The 23,169-nt window shown below is 42.6% G+C and overlaps 2 protein-coding genes across 3 annotated transcripts in view; one reads left to right on the top strand and one right to left on the bottom strand.

Annotated features, from left to right (window-relative positions):
* REC114 (REC114 meiotic recombination protein) overlaps nucleotides 1-964 on the top strand; it is a 119,310-nt gene extending 118,346 nt beyond the window's left edge. The window contains exon 6 of the mRNA XM_039237837.1: nucleotides 706-964. Within this exon, the coding sequence (XP_039093768.1) occupies nucleotides 706-870 (165 nt within the window). The 3' untranslated portion in view covers nucleotides 871-964. The remainder of the gene's footprint in view (nucleotides 1-705) is intronic.
* The window catches only part of NPTN (neuroplastin), an 80,362-nt gene continuing 58,150 nt past the window's right edge, over nucleotides 958-23,169 (bottom strand). The window contains exons 5-9 of one of the 2 annotated variants that reach the window (XM_039237835.1): nucleotides 15,409-15,542; nucleotides 10,375-10,648; nucleotides 3,454-3,475; nucleotides 2,535-2,609; nucleotides 958-1,985 (exon numbers count right to left, since the gene is read on the bottom strand). In XM_039237835.1, the coding sequence (XP_039093766.1) occupies nucleotides 2,549-2,609; nucleotides 3,454-3,475; nucleotides 10,375-10,648; nucleotides 15,409-15,542 (491 nt within the window). In that variant the 3' untranslated portion in view covers nucleotides 958-1,985; nucleotides 2,535-2,548. The remainder of the gene's footprint in view (nucleotides 1,986-2,534; nucleotides 2,610-3,453; nucleotides 3,476-10,374; nucleotides 10,649-15,408; nucleotides 15,543-23,169) is intronic. The other variant, XM_039237836.1, reaches the window with a different exon arrangement.

Genomic DNA, 23,169 nt, shown 5'->3' with positions numbered 1-23,169 from the left:
CACTGCAAGTTACCAAAGACGATATACAGGTGGCAAATAAGCATGTGGAAAAATGCTTTGACATTACAGAACTTCCATCTATGACATTCTGGAAAAGGCAAAGCTACAGCGTAATCGGGAACAGATCAGCGGTTGCTTGCCAGGGGCTGTTTGACAACGAGAGAGTGTAGGCAGCATGAAGAAATTTTGAGCGGAAGGCAGGGAAATGTCCGTGTGTTCACGGTGGTGCGGGTTCCAGGCCTCTCCCTGTCAAACCTCACGAATAGGACTGGAAAGAGACCCGAGTGAGGTAATTATGTCCTTTGGGCAGAGAGTTTGTGACCTCTCTCTGTTACATTCAGAACCCCCCTTCCACATGGGTGAAGAGCTCACACCCATTCATCTAGGAGGTGGGGAAGATGAACTAAGCTAGTGCATTTCATTCACGGACAACTTTCTTATCCACAAAATGTTAACACGGTGTATCTTCATTAAAGCAGGATCTGAACTTTGTAAATCATGTTATTAATTTGAAATACTTAAGGATACAAGTTTATCTCGCTTCCTATGTGTAGTTAGAGACATGACATGAAGCCTGTAAAGCTAATAAACACTCATTTTTGGTGTTTCCCTAATAGTTCCTTAAAGCAGTTTTTCTGTGTTGTTATTCAGGTCATTGCTTTTGGCCATAATTGCTAATAAACTACTCTTCTGGAATCCCCACAGTCTCTCCTGATGTCAGAGGAGATATCCCCGGTCTGTGAACAATCTGCGTGGGACACAGAAGAGTTAGGCCCCTTTCTACGCTTGTGCCTCATGGATCAGAATTTCCCCGCATTTGTGGAAGAGGTGGAAAAGGAACTTAAAAAGCTGACAGGGTTGAGAAATTAACACTCCGCATACATATAGAACTAAGGAACTTGAAGGCACTGAAAAACTGCTTCCTCCTAAGATCAGATACAAGAATAAAGAGTATTATTCCAAACACCTTTTATCAATGTTTTATTTTTAAAAACAGTGAATCCACTTTTTTATACATCATTGCACTTCAACACTTACACAAAACACAAGTACATGCATCTACGGTTACACACCGCATGAGAACCCTGCTGGGTGAGAAAATCTACACTCAACCGTTTTTAAATCAATGTGAAAAATACAGTGTCAACCCCAGAGGATAACTAGTTGCATAGAACCATGCTATGACATTTCAAGGTCATTGAAAACAAAGGTAAATTATAAAAGTTTGCCTCAATTGAATGTACAATAAGGTTCAACACATCAGTGCAAAAGGATTTAAGAATTTACATGATTTAACAAAAGAAAATAATCACTTAAAAAGCAATCATACATATATACTGCAATTCAATATATCCATTCAGTGGAGCGTTCCAGCTTTTTATCAAAGTCGTAGGTTAAGCCCTTAAAATTACAGATTTCAGTTTATATTACTCATCTTTTTGTACCAGATCTGCACAACTTCCTCATCTGACAACATACAATAAGGAATGAATATCAGCAGCTAAAAAATGAAACAAGCATTTATTTTATTTTGGATTTCTCCCACCCCCAAAAATATAAATATATATATATATATATTTATATACTGTATATATCTGTAGGTTTTGCTGTACTTTACAAAAATGTTACCACTAGATGGCAGCAGTGCATTTTAGAGCTTTGCCAATTTAACAGCTGCATGAAGTAAAAAATGGCGCATGCATGATCGGATCCTCAGAGGACCTTTTCACTTCCACTTAAATATTTTAACAAAGGGGGGAAAAAGCAACATTCACAGCACATCAAGCCCAAAATAGTTTACACCTTCTACACTGAAGCATTGTTTAAAATGTACCTGACTAGATCACCCTTACAGGAAAGGCTAAATAAGGCATGCTTTAGACAGTCATTTGTGGTGCTGCTCACTTAAAAGGGGAGAGAACCAAAGAGGTCCAAGCAGAAAATTTAGCAGATCATGTTGCCACCAGTTTCAGGAACCTAAAGATCTGTGAAGAAAAAGTATTTGGAAATTAAAAGGGAATATGCTCTGTCACTGAAGACTACAGCAGATCCCACACAAAACAAAGCTCCGGTTCAGACAGCACGCGCAGGGATGTGGTGTGAAATTCTGATCTCCATGTGCCTGCACGCAAGACACTCTGGCCCAGCTCTGCCCGGCCACCATTCTTGCCTTGCCCTCACAAGCAGAGAGGAATTAACTGGCCTCAGGGAATAATCCACCTAAGGTGACAATTTTTACCTCTTTTTTTAAAGATACAGTTAAATAGTGGTGCCAAGTATGTACTTTGAAACACCATATTCTGAAATGGATGGCACTTACATAAATATGTGGAACGACACAGCTGGAAATGTTCCTTTCCAGCTGCTGCACTGGATGGAGGGCAGACAGAACTCATTCCATCAGCATCAGCAGCTCTGAATTGAACTAAAAGATCCTACAACATGCCACCAACTACCAAAGAATACGTAACAAGGTCAAGAGAGGCAACATTCATGTGCATATAATTTTTAAAATTTCTAAAGGCCATACTTACATTATAAGCAGTATTTAATTTGTGTTTCTCTGGCGCAAGTTTTTATCTTTGTGATTGTTGGTAGAGTTGGTTTTCCTTTGGAGGAAAAATTGCATTGTAAGAGTTAAAGTCAGTAGCAACTCTTGAAATTATAACACATGGAAATACAGGGATTCTTTCACTTCCTACCATCCCTGGTATAGTAAGAAATTTTACTGCACAACATTAGTCAATAAAAATATTCTTTGTGTAAAGTGTGTACACACTATGTAAAGCGCGTACACACTTTCAGTTAATCCTTTTGACTCCCAAGGCAGACAATAATACAGGTAACTTTCCATCCGATTCACATACTATAATTATTATAAAGGTATACGAATAGTTTCTTTTCTACTGAATGCCACAGTCTCTTCTCAAATGATAAAAGATAATTACATATAGGCAGTGCTGTGCCCTGGCACTTTGCCAAGGTGGGCATGTCTGCCTCTTACTCCTTAGTCCCCAACTCTAGGAGATTCAGCTTATCTTGGACTGATTCAAAATCTGTGGCACCATCTGTCTTGGATACATGCAATTGTTCATGGAGCCAGACAGCTTATCCAGCTTGAAGTTAACTTATACAAAACTGGAAGTCTCTAATACACTACAGCTCATGCCCCCCAGCCCCCACACACTATCAATTTATATAGGATATGCAAATTTTCTAAACAATTTTTTGCATAGCGTTCCACTTTATATGGTTACTGAAAACAAAACTGCACAGCCTGTCCTGGGAATCAAATGGCTGTCAGTCAGCTCCGTGGCCGTGTAGCTAGGGAGTCTACACTACAACACTCATTTCCACTTGCTGGGTTCCCCACAACCTTAGCTACTCAACTCAGTGCAACTGCAAATACAAAATAAAACAAACTACTAAATCAGTATCCAACAAAGTACTTACATTGGCCCAGCTGGTTCATCGTCTACAAGGTATTCAGTTTTTTAATAATCCATTGAGAGACAAGAGGAGAAAGGAGAAAATCGTGAGACTCTATGTAAGAATTAACAGAAAAGCAAACGGCAAGTGGCAAACATGGCTATTCATAGCATTTATTCAAGGCCATTCCATCTGGAGGTGCAAAACACTCATGGAGTTATTACTTCTAGATTCGAGTTTTTAATGGCAGGTATGTTGTTTCAATGGTTTTAGTTGACACTGGGAATGCTTGTCATGAAAAACTGCAACTGTAGCGGACAGACAGGCTGCGATATTATACTCATCTTGTCCCCAAGTTCCAGTGGTTCACTCTTAGAGAGATGAGAACACAAACCAACATTTCAGTTGTAAAATCCTGCTGTTTGTTTTCTTGCGGTGAATGCATGGCTCAGTCCTGCAGTGTGGATGGATGTGTATGTTCTATACATTTAGCCACACATCCTCACTTCCCCAAAGGACACTGTTCTTGCTGTTTTGTAATCTTTAGGAGAGTCTTTAGTCTGACGAATGAGATTGAGGGAGAGGAAGCCACAACAGTTTAACCGAATACTGGGTCAGCCCAGCTGGGCTATGCCAGCACAAGTGTATGCATAACCAAAAGACATTCTGTGACACATCAGGGAAAGCTGAATAGTGGTGACATCCCTCTAGAAAAGACTTCAGACAGAAAGACAGGCTCAATCCGAGCCCTGGCCAAAACCAGAACCCGAATCCAGATGAGCCATGAGATTTTTTTTTTAAACCAAAAAGCTTACGTTATCTGAGTTTAGAAGCCTTCTTAAATTGGCAATTCATGGTTCTGATTTATATGTTTTTCTTTCCTGTTTCAACTAAGGGCAACTTGGTCCCCTCTAAGCAGGGATACACATACATGGGGAGGGAATAAGCAAGTGCTCTTAGTTTTTCTGTTTTACACCAGTCAGGTAGACTAACTGATTCAGAACAGTTTGGTTTCACTGAAGGCTTCTAGAAAAACTCTCAGCAGGATTCCACAAGGGGGCTTGGTGCACATGAAGCAGTTATGGAGATTACAGTCTCAGTGTAGGCATCTGCAGGCGCACACGTTAGGAGTAATGTCTGTTATAAGGAGACATTGCTCCACCTGGTCCTTCGAGGCAACGGAGAGGCAAAGCCACTGCCAGCACACACAGTGACTGGAGCAAAAAAAGATTAAAAAAACAAACGAACAAACTAACCACAAACCAACGACTTCTCAGCCAAAACAATAGGCTAACGACACATGAGTGTCCCTGGGAATCTACTACTAACAATACGCTATTGAACAGGTACAAAGAACAAACCAAGACTCGAGGACACCCGAGACATCTGTGTGTTGTGTATGCAGTGAAGACATACGAAGACATACCAGGACTGAAACACACGAGCCCGGCCTAAACCTACCCTCACCACAACACCCAGCTGCTCTCCGCATCCCGGCCAAGCCAGCTCAGCTACATGCTAGGAACTAAGCACTTCAGGGACTTCAAGGAAAAGACACAGGAGCAAACAGGATAGTTCTAGTGCTCTGGCTGTGCTCCAGGAAACACAAAGTTCTAAAGATAACTGACAAGAATACCACCAATCTACTCCCAATGTGAAAAGAAAAAGCAGGGGAGGGGGGACGTCGCGATGGCCAAGCTACTCTTCTCAAAGCATGACGCTGTCGGCACTGACCCGAGCACTTCACACGCAAGCTTCTCTTTCAGTTGGGGGGTGGGGGATAGGAGGGTAGGCCCTGCTGTCCACCCAGTGGGGTCGTCTTCTAGCCTGACAAGCCGGTAACGTGCAAAGGGCCGCACGTTGGGCTTTTAGCAACAGCGGCTCCGGTGCAGCTGCCATGCCTGCAAGTGGGAGCGGGTGCTAGTCACACTAGTGTCTAAGTCTCACTTCTTCTCTCTCTCCAAGTCCACCTGCACATTTACAAGGAATCAAGAAAAGAGCCTCGTGTCTCCTACTGTCCTGGACTGAGTCACTATCTGCAGCACCACTCTCCCTTTACCGGTCAGACCAAAAAAACAAAAAACAAAAAAACAAAAAAAAACAAACCACCTGACCCTAACAGGGAAATCAGGAGAGAGGGAAAGAACAGAACTACAGAAAAAAAGGTACGAAAATCAAAAATAAATGAGGATTGAACAGCAAACTGAAATCCAAATTAGTTGTGAAAGTGAATAAAGTAAACTTGAAGAAAAGTGTTAACATCATGAACTGTGCATCGTATAGACTGAAGCGGAGATTAAACAAACTCCAAAAGCATGCATATCGCTCACTTACCACCATGTTTTAAGGGTTTGATGCAATTGAAGGGGGAAAAAAAAAGAAGTCATAGTAACCGACAAATATCAACATACCCCAAACCCTCAGGCCAAAAGATAGCTGCTTAAACAAGGGCTCCTCTCTTCACCTGGGCATTACTCACAACCACTGGCTAGATGAGAGGAAAAGGACTGGGGAGAAGGGAAAGAAGATGCTTCTGGAATCCACCTCAGGAGAGTGAAGTTCCCGGTGGATCTGCCGTCTTCCCAACCAGACGTACTCCGGCCCTCAGTCCCCTACATCGCATGGCCGTGTCATCGGGAAGGGTGCTCTGCGATGCTCGCTAAAGAACGGGGCACCTGACGTGGCAGCACCTCCAAAAAGATGGCTTTCCAGTCAGAATGACCAAGAGGGGACTGTCTGGTCAAAGCTCCTTTTTCACTGCCTTCATCTTACTGAGGATGGACTTTTATAGTTTTTAAACCTGCTTAAATTTTGCCTCATCTCAGCAGAGTAGCATTAAACCAGAGAGTGATTGACCGTTACTTCCAGTTTCCTTTCATATTTGGTACTATAGTATTTTCTCCATAAGGTAGCCTGTTCCTCAGAGGGCCCCTAGTTAAGACACAACGAAAGGTGTGTTGCATATTTTAAAAATCAAAATTCTTTACCAATATTCCTGGTCTACTGTAAAGCTTCATATTCCCAACTGATAGATTTTTCAAACATCAGAATATCTCTTCATTGTAGAGTGTCTTAAAGAGTCTGAATACATCAGAGCCACTAAAAATGGTCCCCCAAAACCTCAGCTATCTTCTCCACCAGTAACTTAAGAGAGTCCCTTTGAACTGCTTACAAAAATGATCTCCCTAACGTGAAAATAGAAAACTCTCTTTGATGCCACCACTGCTTTTCCTAAGTGAACTCCTATTGTTTTCACTTGCAGTCACTACAATGTCCAGTAGAACTGAAGGCACCAACAATGAGGCAGGTTCCGCCTCGAGTCCCCAGGTGTGTGGGGAGGGGCATGCCTGGAGGCACACACTAACCCCCTCAGCTTCTGTCAGCAGAGAACCAGCACAGGTCTGCTCCAAGCATGTGAGCGGCAGGATGGACGGGAGGCAAGGGGGATACTGGCTGGACCCAGTCTTTTTAGAAAATTATCATTTAATATATTCAGAGAATGTAGTCAAGAGATGAGTAAAGCGAAAAAACGAAGCCCTTATTTGGCTCCATGATTCATCTGTTCCTGAAAACCCTGAAGGTAAAAAAGGTGATATGCAGAGACATATGATCTACCCAGAGACAACCAACCTGCTGGGCACTGATCCTCAAAGAAACCACAACAGGGGCTTAAGGGGACTTAGTGTGAGTTTTGCTTATAAAATGTTCTGAGTAGACTCCAGACTAAAACACAGAGGCCTTTGTTCCCCCTCCCCCTACTGGCAGCAGCTAACCCTTAACCCTAAGCATTTTCTATGTGAGAATCTAAAGCAATATTTGCTTTTCTGGTGAAGCATACTTGAAGTATAAACTCTCTAAGTTCAAATTTGTCCCTGTGTATAGTTTTAAACTGTTCACCTAGTGCTTTTCTGGTAAGGGGCTGTGTTTCTAAGAACTCACAGACTACCCAAATATGAGTTTTATATGAAATTTTTTCACAGAAGAAAAAGCTCAGTAAGTCAGAAATACATCCTAGGTCTACCTTGATAATAAAACCTTTCTCTGGCAGAGAAAGCATGTCAGGCATATAAAAAAAATCCATTTTCACAGTGGCATAAGTTAACAGAGCCACAGATGGCTATCTGATAAAAATTCATCACCTCTAAAACTCCCAATTTGTATCAGATGTAAGGTACCTCTTCATTCATTCCACAAAGAAGCGCCTGCATCTCCCTCTGTGTAGACTTGGGGACAGGGTACGTGGGGAGAGAGCAGATGAGGGCACTGCTCTTACATGGATGCACAGGAGTTGAGGGCAAACTGGCTGGAAAAAAGTCACAGCATAAGGAAAACTCACTGAGGAACAATCAACTTTTTTTTTCCTTTAATGATTAATTCCAGGAGGACAAGAAATAAAGGGGCACAGGAACAAGGATGGGTTTGAGAGGAGGAGGCAGACAAAGGAGAAAACTCTGGGATGGAAATGCTGGAGCAAGGCAGGGAAGTGGAGATGGAGAATGGAGCCTGGGCCGCGCTGGCTGTCGGGAAGGGAGCAGAGAGGAGGCGAACACCACAATAATTCCAGCATCCCAGGTCTGTTGCCCCAATTCAAGAACAAAAAAATAAATGCGGCTTGCATTACATTTCTTCCAAGAGACCGGAGCAAAAAGATTTTACTTAGCACTTACCCACGTCTTTTATGTAGGATTCATCCACTCTCTATAATAATTTAGCTTAAAAGAGGTACCTTCCCTTCAGGAAGCCGTTCAGAAGATGTGCTGGCCACAAAGGTCTCCTCTACTCAACTGGCCACCACTTGAGTTCAATAGCCATGGAGCTCTAGCTCTTCTAAGACAGCCGCTTCCCAGGGCAGGTGTCTGCACTTGGCAGAACCAGTACTAACCGTTTCTCAAATGTAACCCAAATGTCTTCCAGACACGCTGGGAGAGCGACCTGGTACACAAAGTGGCTTCCTACGAGGAAGACCAGAACCTCTGATGGGGACAAGCTAAGCCAACATATCACTTTGCCAAGAGAGCAGCAGCCAGCCTCAATCATCTTAAAATTAAAAAACAGGTTCTGAAGCCCATCTTTGCCCTTTCCTACCTGATGTTTTGCTTCTCCACCTTTCCAAAGGGAGGGCTGAGCAAGGTGATACTGAGTAAAGCAAAAGCATTCTGAGGGGACGAAAATCCCTTTGCAGAACTGAGGCATAACTGCTTCTAAAGAGCTGTGCTGGAAATACACACAACTTCCCCTTGCTCTCTGGCCTAAATACAGGCATTCTGCCTTGGGAGTTCTAATTTGTAGCAGGGAGGAGGAAAATCTAGAGAAAAAAGCATTATGCACAGGTGAAAACCCCAAGAACGCAGTTCACCTCGTAGAACGGCGGCTCTGTGCACCCAGGAGAGGAAATGTAAAAATCCCAGGGGCACACTTCTGTTGCATGGAACCAGCTCATTTAGTCACACAGGCCCACTGACTTCCAGCTGGCGTCCGCCTCACTCCTCCATCTAGCTCGCTGCTGGCCGTACAGTGGGAGGGGTCTGCCGGGGCTCCCTACGTGCGCTGTTAGTTCCAACGATAAACCTTTTAGCCAGCCTCCCTAGAATACCCCCTTCTATTTACGGCAGAGATTTGGAGGTGCTGAGAAAAAAGGAAAAGAGGGGAAGAGGCTGTTCCTCTCAAACATGGCCTTCCAGAGAGGCTGTAGCCATCGGCATGGCTTTAGAGCTGCACACCCTCTGAGGGAGCAGCAGACCTCCCTTTAGTAATTCTCCACAGACACACATGGTTTGGGCTGCAATCCTGCTGGTCAGCCGTGGGGACAAGGACAACTCTGTGGGGCTGGGCACAGGACCACAGTGCACAAGCACAGGCCCAGAACAGTCTCACCGGCGTTGGCATCGCCACCATCACCCAAGGCCCGCCTCCACTGAACTTGGGCACGCACCCTTCTCATCTAGTCAGTGATGGACAAGTGGAGGTAATCTCTGGCTGGCTGATTCATCTGCTGGTGATGTTACAGGACAAGGGGGTGGGAAGCTAGTCAGAAAGCTAAAGGTAGTACTGATACAAGTCTCTAGCAGGAGCTGTCCGCTGACTGTAATCCCTGGGTTAGAAATGGAATACCCATGACCAAAAAAAACAAAACAAAGATTTCCTAGGACTTTCCTAACTGTAAGCATACCCCAAAATCTAAGATCCTTATTCTTTCCAACACTTAAAAAAGTTCAGTGTAGTCCTAGCGCCGCTCTATCCACTCCCATCTCTGGCCCTCCACCAGGCTGAGGGCGCTGCCCTGGGGCATGGGCTCCAGGTGTTACTGCTTATCTAGCTCTGTCTTAAAAGTGGGAGTGGTGGATGCATCAGACTCCACCATTTTGTCCATGAGACAGACAAGCCAAATGCTAGGTGCATGCTTCACCAAGAACCTTGAAAACGTATCAAAGGGACCAACCAAGGGAACCAAAGGCTGACTTGTTCCACTGGCTTTTCTCAAGAACAGTTTGACTGACTGGGGCAGTTACCTACAGGGGCTACAACGAGGCAACCAGGTGACAACCAATTAGATACCTTAAATCTGCCTGAAAGGCCAGGTGGCCTGCGATCTTGGGGTGGCTTCTAGGCTTGACTTGGATTCTCCTCAAGCTCAATCTGCCTGTTGATCTGTATTGAAGGAGGACAGAGCTGAACAAAGAGACTGACAGCTGCCCATTCCCCACATGGGGCCTGAAGGGCAGATGGGACTGGGGCTTGGAGAACACCCAAATGGAAGGACAGAGCTAATAATTATAGCTCTAGGTGTCTAATCTTAGGGGCAGGGATTAAGGAACCAGTATGAGAATTTTCCTTCTCTCCTTTTGGGATTGAAACCCAACATTCTTATAGTCCTCTTTGGGTGCTTGGAAACCATCCCAAGGAACCAACCCCAACATTATAGCTATTTTGTAGGGATGCTCTTACCATCAGGAACTTCATCTGGCCTCTTCCTCTTCTCATACACAACAATGATCACCACCAGGATGATGATTTCAGCCAGAATTCCCAAAAAAGGCCAGAGAGGGGCCAGGTGGCTCCGTACCCTGAGGATGGTGACAACGGAGGCAGAGCCAATGGAGTTGGTAGCATTACATTCATACTCGCCAGGGTCTTCTGTGATATGGAGATCCATGATATTCAGCTCAGTATAATTTTCCTTGTTGATGATGAAGAAGCGGCCAGAGGTATTGACAATGTCCTGCTCAGAGGTGGAACAAGGGAGGACACACAAAGGTCAGAGTAGTTGAATCTGTGTCCATGATAAGGTGGCACTGTTCTCCTTTCTTAGCAAGACCACTGGCTGGGCTGAGGAAGCAGCGTCTAAGACCATCTTTGTCCAGGGAACTTGTGAGCCCTTCATCACTAACTTCCTTTCAATATCAACAAAAACACTACATCAGTAAACTTCTGGTAGAGTCAGGTTAAGGCCTCCCCCACCATTGGTCCTCCAGACTTCTCCAATTTCTATGAAGTGACCAGAAATCCTACCCTGTAGCCTCAGAAAATAGCGACTCAATCTAGAAAATGCTACTTCAAATACCATATTGTAAGAAACCATACCACAGGAAGAGAATGGAGGAAGGGTGTGACCTCCACGGTCAGGCATATATGCTAACCTCAGACCGTCTGATGACTTCAGAGTCAGCACATCTACTTCATGCTTGGTGAATTCTGGAAAGTCTCCTTAAACTTCCTCCAGAAACAATGCTACGAACTTGCTCCTAGTCATAGCAGAGAAATTCATAACTGCCCTTTCCTTTCAGAATTACAGGGTTAAAGGAAGTTTATTCAATCAATCAACTCTTTACTAACGTATGCTACCTGTCTTATATCCTACTAAGAGGAAGATGAAATAGGGAAAAGTACTGCACAAAAATGAACAAGGAAAATGGCCTCAAGAGAGAACGAGACGTCGAAAGGGATGGTCATAGGACCATGAAGAGAAGGCCCAACAGAGGGCACGTACAGAGTGCTGTGGGGCAGAGTGAGTGGCCAGTGCCAGAAAGAAATCAGGGACAGCTTCAGAGAAGAGGTAGCTTATGCACTAGATTGTGGAGTAGAGCAGTGCTAAGTAGGAGGGGAGTGCTCCAGGCCCGTGTGGGAAGGTGGAGGTGAGGGTGCACAAGCAGGGCTCTAGGTAGAGCTGGGACAGGCTTACAGCACGGATCCCCTGGGGTACCAGCAGGGGGGAAATGGACTCATGTGCCAGTTGTTATGCAACAACTAAAGCATAAGCAGAAACAGCAAAGAGGAAAGGGGAAGAGAATCCCGTGGATGAGGTCTGCAGCTGAGTGTGGGTATGGCTGAAATGGCAAACAGCCTTCAAAACAAGTTATCCCATGAAGCTTCGACTTGAGGACTTGGAAGGCTGCCAACTTCTCTCACCCCTGCTCTATTGGGTCACGAATTCCATGTTTTTCATTTACAATCAGAAGTGATTAGTGTCTTCTTTGATCCATAGGCCTTCACTGGGTATTTTCTGAATACCATCATATGCAAGAAACTTTAACCTTTTCAATCAGTGCATAATAAGATACTGAATGGAGACTTGTCCTATTGCTACAAATTTGATGACTAAGGAGAAGCATCAAAGTACCCCATATTCTTGGATGAAAGCACAGCACAGGGAATAGAGTCAATAATATTGTAGTGATGTGTATGGTAACAGATGGTGTCTACACTTAACTGTGGTGAGCACTACATTATGTATAGAACTGTCAAATCACTCTGCTGTATAAGTGAAACTAATGTAACATTAATGTCAACTATACTTCAGTAATAAAAATGTGTGTGTGTGTGTATTTAAAAAGGATTCAAATACCATTAACTTGCTCTTAGGAAGTGTTCATATACATTATAACTGACAGTGACTGGTACTTAGGTTTCAGTATTAAGACTGTGTCACCGTCATTAGATGTTCAAACCTTCTATAGTGTTGGGCATTTTCCATCTCATCTGTCAAAGGCTTAAAATATATATGTAACTTTGCCACCTTGTAATTGTGCTTCTGGCCATATTTCCTTATATTTCCAATTTTTGCTTCATTCATTTTGAAACTGTACTATGTAGTATAAAAAGTTCATGACAGCCTTGTCTTTAGTATGGATTAGTCCTCTTACTGTGATAAAAAGGAACTCTTGGTTTAATCTTTTTAAGGTATTATTTTTTCAATATTATTTTTGAGAGAAAGAGAGAGAGGGAGGGAGGGTGTTTTTGTATCAGTAGGGGGAGGCATAGAGCCCAATGCTGGACCCAAACTCATGATCATGACCTGATCTGAAGTTGGACTCTTAACTGACTAAGCTACCCAGGCACACTAGTTTAATGTTTTTTATTTGCATTTCATTTTCTGTGATGTTAATATTTCCACTTGTTCTTTTTTATTTATACAATTTCACTATAGCTTTGTCCACCATTTTTGTTTTAATACTTCTGTATTATTTTGTTATATGTAGATTATCTTTAAGCAACATATCATTATAATTTTGTTTCTTAAATCTGCCTTTTAATGAGGATACTTAAAACTTTGTATTTAATACTACTGTAATTTTTACGTTTATGGTCAAAAATTAGGATTTACATTTTAAAAAGTACCTATCTCTTTAAAAAAAAAAAGAAAGAAAGAAATGTTCAAACAAATCAGGGGCAAATACTCATGCTAGGGCTTACTAAGAGGGAGCCCATCAAGCTATCTTACCTCTCACATCATCACCACATTAACCCTCACCAGTCTATGAAAGAGAAGACGGGATTAGAAGTGACAGGAAGAGAGTTATACTTGGAAAGCATGCAGCTTTCCACCCTGCAGCTAAGTGGAACAGGCGCCAAGAGAATCACTCAGACTGGGGGTGCCAAGAAGAAAATCTTTTTCCAGTGGGTATCTGTTTGTTTAGGCAGGAGACCTGCATAGGCAGAGTAGCCCATAAGCCCACCATTTGAAGAGCCAAGATGTTCATGTTTCCCTGAGAGGGTTGGCTGCCTTCTGGGTGAGAAGACCCCAGCAGTAAAAATCATCTGTGGCCAGAGGGAAGCAGGAAACAGAGATTCATTTAGAGTAGACCTCTCATATCTGAGAATTGGTCCCATAAAAAACTAACACAAGTTCTTACAAATTCCAGGATCTGGACACCTGCCCCTCCAATGCCACAACAGCAGCATTAACCAAGAGTGGACTGCAGGGTAAGTCAGATGTGTGATACTTGTCCTCCCTCCTGCTCCATACAAAAGAAAGAAAAACCCAGAAGACAGAATGAAGACAATCCTCTGCTCCCCTTGGAGCCTAGGGAGAGGGGATGGGAGAGAAAACTAGAATTTTACATTGGACTAGACTAAACTCTTTAAAAACAAAGAGGCCCAAGAAAGTTATGGGATCTATCTAGAAAAGGGATCTGTACTGAAACTAGTGTCTAGAAAAAAACTGAAAGCATTTTATCTTAGCCGTCAACCAAGTTTAGGCTGTTGGATAAACTGGTTTTTCAAAGGCATCAACCTAGAAATTGCTTTTCTTTTCCCTATCCCTCTTTCATTAAAAGTTTTCTGTTTCCCAAACGATTCACAGCTTGAAAGCAAGAGGAAGTAATGTTTGATTTCAAAGGTGTTTCACAATATAGCAGATAATAAAGAGTCCATGGGCATGAGGGGCATCTGGGGCATCTGGCTCAGTAGGTTAAGCGTACAACTTCATCTCTCGGTTCTTGAGTTCAAGCCCCCATGTCACGCTCTGTGCTGACAGCTCAGGGCCTGGAGCCCACTTCATATTCTATGTCTCCCTCCTCTCTCTGCCTGTCTCCTGTTCACACTGTCTCTCAAAAATAAACATTAAAAAAAAAATAGAGTTCATGGGCATGAGAAGAAGAGGAGATGAAAATATCCACTGAGGAATCCCAATCTGTTTTGGCAGAAGCTCAAGGGCTCTCCCTACCCAGATACCGGGAGAGAAATGGGCATCTGCTTCCCAGCACTTTAGAAAGTATTTTGTTGACTGTTCAGGGCCTGCTCTGAAAATAACCTCTCTCTTCATCATCATAACTCCTTATTAATGGGTTTCTGGAATCTACACATCGTTATTAATGTTAGAGTCCCTATCACCACATTACATATTACTGAGAGATCACAGAGTGGGAAGAATTATGGACTTGAAATAAAAGCTGGATTTGATCCTTCCTCGGTTTTGTCACTAATTTACCTTGGTTAATAATGCGACCTTCCCGAAGAAGCAGATTAGATTATCTCCAGGGTCCCTTCTGATTCTGATGATTGACCATAAAAGAGGATTCCTGAAAAGTATAGTGCTGGGCATGCAAGGCCTAGAGACAGGAGGAATGTATGACACCCTCTCTGATAGAGAGACTGGCCAATCATGAAATCACAGAGTGAGAGTCTAATAAATATTTGAGTCCCCCAACACCATCAAGAATCGTCCCACAGATTGAAAAAGATGTCTTTTTGACCGTTTCTGGAGCAGATACTGTCAGATTTCCAAGGTCTCAGGCTGCCCTTGAGCCTGATCATGTTGCCCCAATTCCTAATCAGTACTTTCTGTGTCCCAGGAATATGCTAGCAATTGCCCTCATTGCCTTTTCTTCCAAAAAAAAAACAAGAAAGGTATGTTAAGACTACACCCAGAACAGGATTTTCTCTAAGACAAATGGACTAGAATAATAAAAAAAGTTTAAGATTGGGGTTAGCTCTTTCAGCTTCCTGTCTTGAAAACAAACCAATCTAATCGCTTAGCAGACAGCTTTAACAGATCATTCATGTAGGGATTCCATGCTGAACAGAGACTGTCAGTGACCTCCCGATTCATCATGTAACCATTTGTGACCAGAAAGGGTAACCAAGGTCATACCATTATGGTAGGGGTTGCAACAACTGGTCCAGATGTCTGGACCTCCCCAGGAGAAGCTCTAGCAACCACAGAGATCCAGGTATAGAGAATCAGGGCTGCCTCCTACTCACCATGGGCATACCATTCTCCTTCTTGCGCCAGATCCACTCTGGGTGCGGGTAGCCAACTGACTTGCAATACATCATGGCATCTTGCCCTTCATTCTTATTCTCGCTCCGTTTATGGCCAGTAATGTCAGGAGCAGCTGTGAGAAAGAGTGTTGAACAGTTATCATGGGAGGCTACTCTGAAGAGGATACAAAGGCCCCACCTACTGACTCAGAGCCATGCTTCTAAGATAGCCAGTCTTTAGGCCTGTCCTCATACTTATCTTTGATAACATACATTCCAGGTCAGAACAGAGTAATGGAATCAAACCATGCCCCACTTACCACCTACCAAAGCAGCCAAAGCAGATACCAGGATTACTATATGTGAAGCTCTGCTATTAATGTAGATGATTCTCTAACCTCCTGGAAGAGGAGTCACAGGCTCAACTGCCCTAAATTAAGACCTCCTTTAAAAAAAAAAAAGGCAAACAGAAGCTATTATCATCTCCTCTTTCAGTCATGGTGTTTTCATGCCTGCACTAATAACAATTATGGATTATATCAAATGTCATATATTCCCTTAAGGAAATGAGAGATCCTTAAGGTCAAACACTTAACATCAAATCAAAGACTACAAGGTATATAAAAACAATGAACACCTGGAAAAGCTATCTGATGACTATCAACGGACAAGGCTCTTCAGGGAAAGAGGGAATCCAGCAAACTGGTCTTCACAAGAAGAAAGGAATAAACTGGGAATTCAAGCAGTGTCCCAAGAGATTTTATTAACAGTTGAAGAATCTGACCTGTACACCTGATTTGCAGTAATCTCAACAAACCCAATCTTGGGGGAATGTCTAGACATGTTAGACACTGCTGGTCTTCTCTGCTTTAAGGGATCACTTAAGAAGAAATAGACAGCACTTGTGGTTTAAAAATTAGATTAAGTTTCAAGGATCCAAGAAGCCCGAGATGGGGGCTAATTCTTTGAATTTAGCTTCCTTTGATCTTGACAATATTCTCCACCATACCTCACCAGTTACAGTAATGTGAAATCAATAAAAAAGTAGGCCAGATGTCACATAGTTGGCCAAGATAGGAAAGAGAATCAATAGGTCTAGTCCAAATTCCAGTTTTGCTAGGTCTTTAATTATTCTGTACTTCATTTCTACACCCATTATCAAATGGAGGTAATTCTAGCCCCTGTCTACATCCAGTGTCCTTGGATAGGTAAGATTTAAAACACTCATTTTGAAACTGTAAAAGCCTGAACAATCGTATTATATCAGGGACTTATCCCATGTTCCCTCTCAAAACAGCTGGTTTTTTTCGCTTAAAAAATAATCCAAAGTCCTGCTACTTCTCCAACTGTGCTTCCAAGGCCACCTCCAGAGGCACCTGGCCAGAAATGGAATGAACAAGGTCCCAAACAGTCTCTATAATCACTGCCAGCCAAACTGAAACCTGCTCAGTACTACTCAGTGTGAGGTGCTTTCTAAAGAGGATGTTTTAAAAGAAATGCCTTTTTTTTTAAATGGTTTATTTATTCCTGAGAGAGAGACAGAGTGAGCAGGGGAGGGCCAGAGAGAGAGAGGGAGATACAGAATCTGAAACAGGCTCCAGGCTCTGAGCTGGCTGTCAGCACAGAGCCTGACACGGGGCTCGAACCCATGACCTGTGAGATAATGACCTGAGCCAAAGTCGACGCTTAACCAACTAAGCCACCCAGGCACCCCAAGGAAATGCCTTTTGTTTTTCCAGGTAAACTTCCTCACTGCAGAAGGGAGTGAGCCAGGCTGGCTCAATCTTGTTGCCATTTCACCAGATTTCTCCCAAAGCCACTTGGTTACGGCTCAGACCTACTGCTCCACCTGCTCACCCTTTCTCAGAGCTTTCTTCAGCCAGTGAAGAGTGAAAACCATCTTAAGTACTCCAAGGAGCAAGCTCCATGGCAATACACTAACTAAAACACCATCATGGGGAGACAAGCAAGCAGAGGACTACCACATTTTGCTCCTAGTTGTATTTCATTCATCTGACAAAGATTTTTTGAGCACCCACCAAATGCCAGATACATCATTGGGGGGATGGGTAAGGTCTTTCTATTGAGGTGCATTTCAGCACAGTCATCAAAAACATTAAGGGAGGAGCACACTCCTGTTATCTGTGGGAAGAACCCTCCAAATAAAAGACAAAAAAGCCTTGAGGCACAGGTGTGCTTGTTATGTACAAGAACAGCATGGAGGAGTTTGGCTGAAACAGTAAGCAAGGCAAAGATGGCAGGAGATGAAATCAGAGTGAATGGAACCCAGATTGAATAGGACTTTGCAGGCCACTAAAGTGACTTTGGTATTTACTCTGAGTCAGCTGGGAAGCCATTGGCAAACACCAGTGTTTTATGCATGATAAAAAATGATCTGCATGTTTTAACAGGCTTCCTCTAGCCTGTTATGTATGTATGTATGTACATCCATCTATGTAGATGACTGTATGGAGATGACAGTGGAAAGACCATTTATATAAGGAAGCTATTAGAGTAACCCAGGCAAGGAAGAGGGTGGTTTGGATGAGGGCAGTAGCAGTGAAAGAGATTCTAATATATTTTATAGGTTAAGGTATTTGTTAATGGACTGGATGTGTGATGTGAGGGGGAAAAAAAGAAGTCAAGGATGACTCAAAGGTTTCTGGCTTGAATAATTATAAGAATGGAGTTGCCAGTTACCAAGATAAGACTACAGAAGAATCGGGGTGGTTTTTTGTTGCTTGTTTTTATTTTGTTTTTGTTTAGGAATGGAGCAATGGCAGTAATAAAGACCAGGAGTTCAAAGTTTAGGACAGGCTAAGCTTAAGATACTTCTTTAACCTCCAAGTCAAGTTGTCAAGTAGACAGCTGAGCATCAAGTCTGGAGCCCAGAGTAGTAGTCTAGGGCGGAGACACAAATTTTAGAAATCAGCTTATGTGTGACATATTTTTCCATTTTCCTTGGCCCAACAGAGAATACTCATGCTAGCCCAGTTATCTAATTAGTTCCAATAGTACTGTGAATTCAGTACCATCAGCCTTTACCTTGGGGACTCTTTCCAAGATTATGTGTTAGAACCATCCAGAAGGCTAAAAGTCAATTTGATTTATGGCACAACGGCCTCCAAGAAGTCACTATTCTGTGCAAACTGGTGCAGTCACTCCGGAGCACAGTATGGAGGTTCCTCAAAAAGTTAAAATAGAACTTACCCTATGGCCCAGCAATTGTACTACCAGGTATTTACCCAAAGGATATGAAAATACAGGTTCTAAGGGATACATCCACCCTGATGTTTATGGCAGTATTACCAACAATAGCCAAACTGTGGAGAGAGCCCAAATGTCCATCAAATTAATGAATGGATACAGAAGACGTGCTATTTACACACCCACACAGGAATATTACTCAGCCACCTAAAAGAATGAAATCTTGCCATTTGCAAAATAAGTCAGAGAAAGACAAATACCATAGGATTTCAGTCATGTGGAATCTGAGAAACAAAAGAGATGAACATATGGTGGGGGAAGGAAGAGAGATGTTAATAAACCATAGGAGACTCTTATAGACAGACAACAAAGGAAGGGTCGATGGGGGGGCGGGGCTTAGACAAGTGATGTGTATTAAGGAAGGCACTTATGAGCACTGGGTGTTGTATGTAAGTGATGAATCACTGAGTTCTACTTCTGAAATCAACATTACACTGTAAGTTAACTAGAATTTACGTTAATTTTGAAAAGAAAAAAAAAAGAAGTCACTATTCTGAAAGGATGCAGACTAGAAGGCCAAGGCCTGAGGACAAACAGGAATTGTCTTCACTCCTACCTTGGTGTTTAGGAAAACACTATTTCTCCTTTTCACTCATCTACCTTGCCTTAAAGGCTACCATGCACAGAGACTATCTAGGAACTGGGCTACCCCATCACACTTTGTTGGCCATATTTACATAGTATAGACCTATGTAAAAGAGTTTTCAATGGTTAGATCTGTTGCTGCTCTCTCCTCAGCTTAGCAAAGAATACTGAGTGAAGCCCTGATTATTATACTGAGTGAAGCCCTGATTATTCACCCTTGGGATGGTGGAAGTATCACTAGTATTTTGAGCAGAGAGAAAATTAAGCCACATCACTCTATCCTTAAGGTAGTGATTATAACTACCACTTTAGCCTTTGAATCAATGAAAAGTTTTTTCATTTCTCTCTTTATGGTGACTGCGCAATAAAAAAGCATGTTCCTCAGGTGACAGCCACACTTGTGGTGAACATAGCATAATGAATAAACTTGTCAAATCACTAAGTTGTATACCTAAAACTAATGTAACAATTTATGTCAACCGTACTCAAACAGTAAAAAAAAATTTTTTCAGAGAGACAAAAAAGAAAGCAAGTCTGTTCCTGTCCCACCAGCTAAACCAGACAGTGGACCCACAGCAAGAAAGGTAACCAGGCTCTCAGAGCACATGTAAGCACTGGTCAGAGAGGAAAGGGGACTTTAGGGCTCAGCGTCCACCCATGCTGTTTCTAAATAGTCTCCAAATTATTTAATGTTCTTCCCTTCAAAAGGTGAAGCATACTAGTTCCCTCCCCTTGAGTGTGGGCTGGACTTAGTGGTGCAATTCTAATGAATGAAATAAAGCAAAGTAAAGGTATACAAGCAACTTTGGATAGTTCACAAAGCCACATTCTAGGGCACGTTAGCTATCATACTGGGGGACCAAACAGCCTATGGAAAAGGCCCACGCACAGAGGAACTGAGTGACCAAAAGCAGCCATATGTAGCAGCCACTGAGGACATAGATCCTCAAGTCCCAAGCTTTCAGAAGACTGCTGCTTGCAGTCACCGCACTAATCTGCTCCCTAATTCTTGACCCATAGAAACTATGAGGTAGTAAGAGTTTCTTGTTTTAAGCCACTAAGTTTGGGGGTAACTTAATGAATCAGTGAAGAAGCTATTACTCAACATAAAATGGAAAACTCAAGTTTGGAAAAGTTATTTAACATCTAAAATTAAACTGCTAACAAACTATTTGTAAAAAAAAAAAAATTAAATTAAATTAAACTGCTAGTTAATGGTAAAGCTAGAAACCAAATTCAAGGTTGATTCAAGAATGCTTTTTGTACTCTACAATATAGAAGGGAAATAAACCAAATTAGAACAGAGTCCATAAGGGGCGCCTGGGTGGCTTAGTCGGTTAAGCGTCCAACTTTCGCTTAGGTCATGGTCTCGCGGTTTGTGGGTTCGAGCCCTGCGTCGGGCTCTGTGCTGACTGCCAGCTCGGAGCCTAGAGCCTATTTCAGAGTCTGTATCTCCCTCTCTCTCTGACCCTCCCCTGCTCATGCTGTGTCTCTCTCTCTCTCTCTCTCTCTCCCTCTCCTAGAAATAAAATAAAAAATAAAAAAAAAGAACAGAGTCCATAATAAAAATATATAGTATGCTTTACAACGTGCATAATAAACTGTCCAAACGTTATCTTTGCTTGTAGAGCTACTGAAACATTCCAGACCTGCAGTGGACTGATTTACCTGTCAGAGTTTAACTACTCCATACACAATAACATTAGTAAAAATGCTTTCAACTTTAAGTCAGAGAAACTCAGGCTCTAATGAGACTATTACCAACTGAGTAGCCTAAGGCAGGTCATTTAAAGTCCTTTAGGTCATTTAAGTTTTATTACTCTCTTTTGTAAAATAGAAGTAATACATACCTCATAGAAGTCTTGTGAGGATTAAATTATACCTCTGTGGGGAGCCTGAGTGGCTCAGTCGGTTGAGCATCTGACTTCGCCTCAGGTCATGATCTCACCACTTATGGGTTCGAGCCCACATGAGGCTCTGTGCTGATAGCTCAGAGCCTGGAGCCTGCTTTGGATTCTGTGTCTCCCACTCTCTCTGCCCCTCTCATGCTCATGCTTTCTGCTTCTCAATAATACATATATGTTAAAAAAAAAAATCTCTCTATCCACTGGAGCTCAGGGTCAAAAATAAACATTTAAACCAAACTATTAGTAGTCAGGGAAAGGAAAGACTAGGCTTAGACTCTGGCCTTTGAGTTCTAAGAAATCAAAGAGATGCTGATTATTGTGTTCTCTGTTTGCTTGACACAAACAGGACTTGTGCTTAGAACTGTAATAAGCTTTAATCAGGTCATATACTAACAAATTTTGATTAATGGCCTATTTGTTTATATTGGTTAACATGCCTTACCCTCCATGGGCTTGCCACTTAATAAGGAACTGCTTAAACAGGGTCTGCTAGTCTGAAGGTAGGTCTGAGGAGTCTGACAGCAAATACCTTATTTCCCTTTGCCCTCTCAGGGAGGCAAGGACTAGGTGGTAAGAGAGTAAGAGACAAACTTTTAAAGAGCTCACACACCCACTTGGGAATTCACTGGCTCTCTAGCCTCCTTAGTCACATACTCTAATGACATTAGTTGATATCCTTCTAGTATCCTAATGAACGGCAACACAAAGTTCCAAGAGAGTCTTAGTTCCCCAACCCAATTTCATTATCTGGGTCAGTGGGTGACGACAAACTCCTGTTCCTCAATACCCTCTGTTGCCTGACCAGCCTACACTTAGAGTAAAACGTCCAGGTTCTCTGTCAGACTGGTGGCTGCAGAAAGTGTCCACTTAGGCAATGGGGGTATGTTCATCTGAAGCTGATGTTAAACACAGTGAAGAACAGAGCTGAGAAAGGGGTCAAGGTAGGGGTTTTTTACATGGACTCCTTATTTGGTGCTCACTTTCCAAAGCAAATTCATAACCTCACAACTCATTTTCAAAGAAACTCCATCCTAAAAAAAACAAAAAAAATACACAAAGAAACACCATCCTTAGAGGTGTCAGTGAGTAGCCTGTTTCTAAGTAAACATACTGATTCCATATGATGAATAGCTTCCTTTTTGTAACCTATCAGATCCTAGAGACCCCTCATCTTTGTTGTAGGCAAAATTAAGAGGCTTAGCTGAAGAAGGCAGAGAGAACATCAAGATTTACTGTTGGGGCACCAGGGTGGCTCAGTTGGTTAAGTGTCTGACTTCGGCTCAGGTCATGATTTCATGGTTCATGGGTTTGAATTCCACGTCTGGCTCTCTGCTGACAGCTCAGAGCCTGGAGACTACTTCGGATTCTATGTCTCCCTCTCTTTCAAAAATAAACAAACGTTAAAAAAAAAAAAAAAAAAGATTTACTGTTAAGCCAAGGGCTAAGCCACAAGAAGCAATATGAGATTGGTCAAGATGGAAGCAAGGAGGAGGCTGGCTTGTGGCTCAATAAGCCTTCTCCACTTAGAGTAGATTCATCATCAACTGTAAAGATTAGAGCAGTCTGGGACTTGTGCTGCCTTCTGCAGATAAGGCTTTTCCCCTTCCTGCAGGAGAGAGCACTGAGTGGGTGGCAAATGAAGTCTCCTCTAAGACCATGATTCTAACCATGGCTATATACACTATAATCACCCAAAGTGCTCTTAATAAAGCCTGATGTCAGGCCACGTTACCTACACATTAAATCAAGTTTGAGAACCACTGCTTTCATACCCTTCCTGGCACCAGTGTTTGAGACAAGGGGACTATAAGAAGGAAATGTCCCCTAAGACAGGGAGATGAGTGACTGGAGGTATGGGAGACACTGAGGTGACATTCTCAAAGTTGAGAAGTTGACACAGCCACTACCACGAGGAAAAGAAGATTAGAGATCATTTCCTTCAATAACCCAACCTCTCATTTATAACCATATAAGGGAACCACAGACTGCTGGAGCTTTACAG

The sequence above is a fragment of the Hyaena hyaena genome, unplaced genomic scaffold, assembly GCF_003009895.1.
Source record: "Hyaena hyaena isolate Hyena2069 unplaced genomic scaffold, ASM300989v1 scaffold_130, whole genome shotgun sequence".
Classification (NCBI taxonomy): domain Eukaryota; kingdom Metazoa; phylum Chordata; class Mammalia; order Carnivora; family Hyaenidae; genus Hyaena; species Hyaena hyaena.
This window is presented reverse-complemented; position numbering and strand designations above follow the sequence as displayed.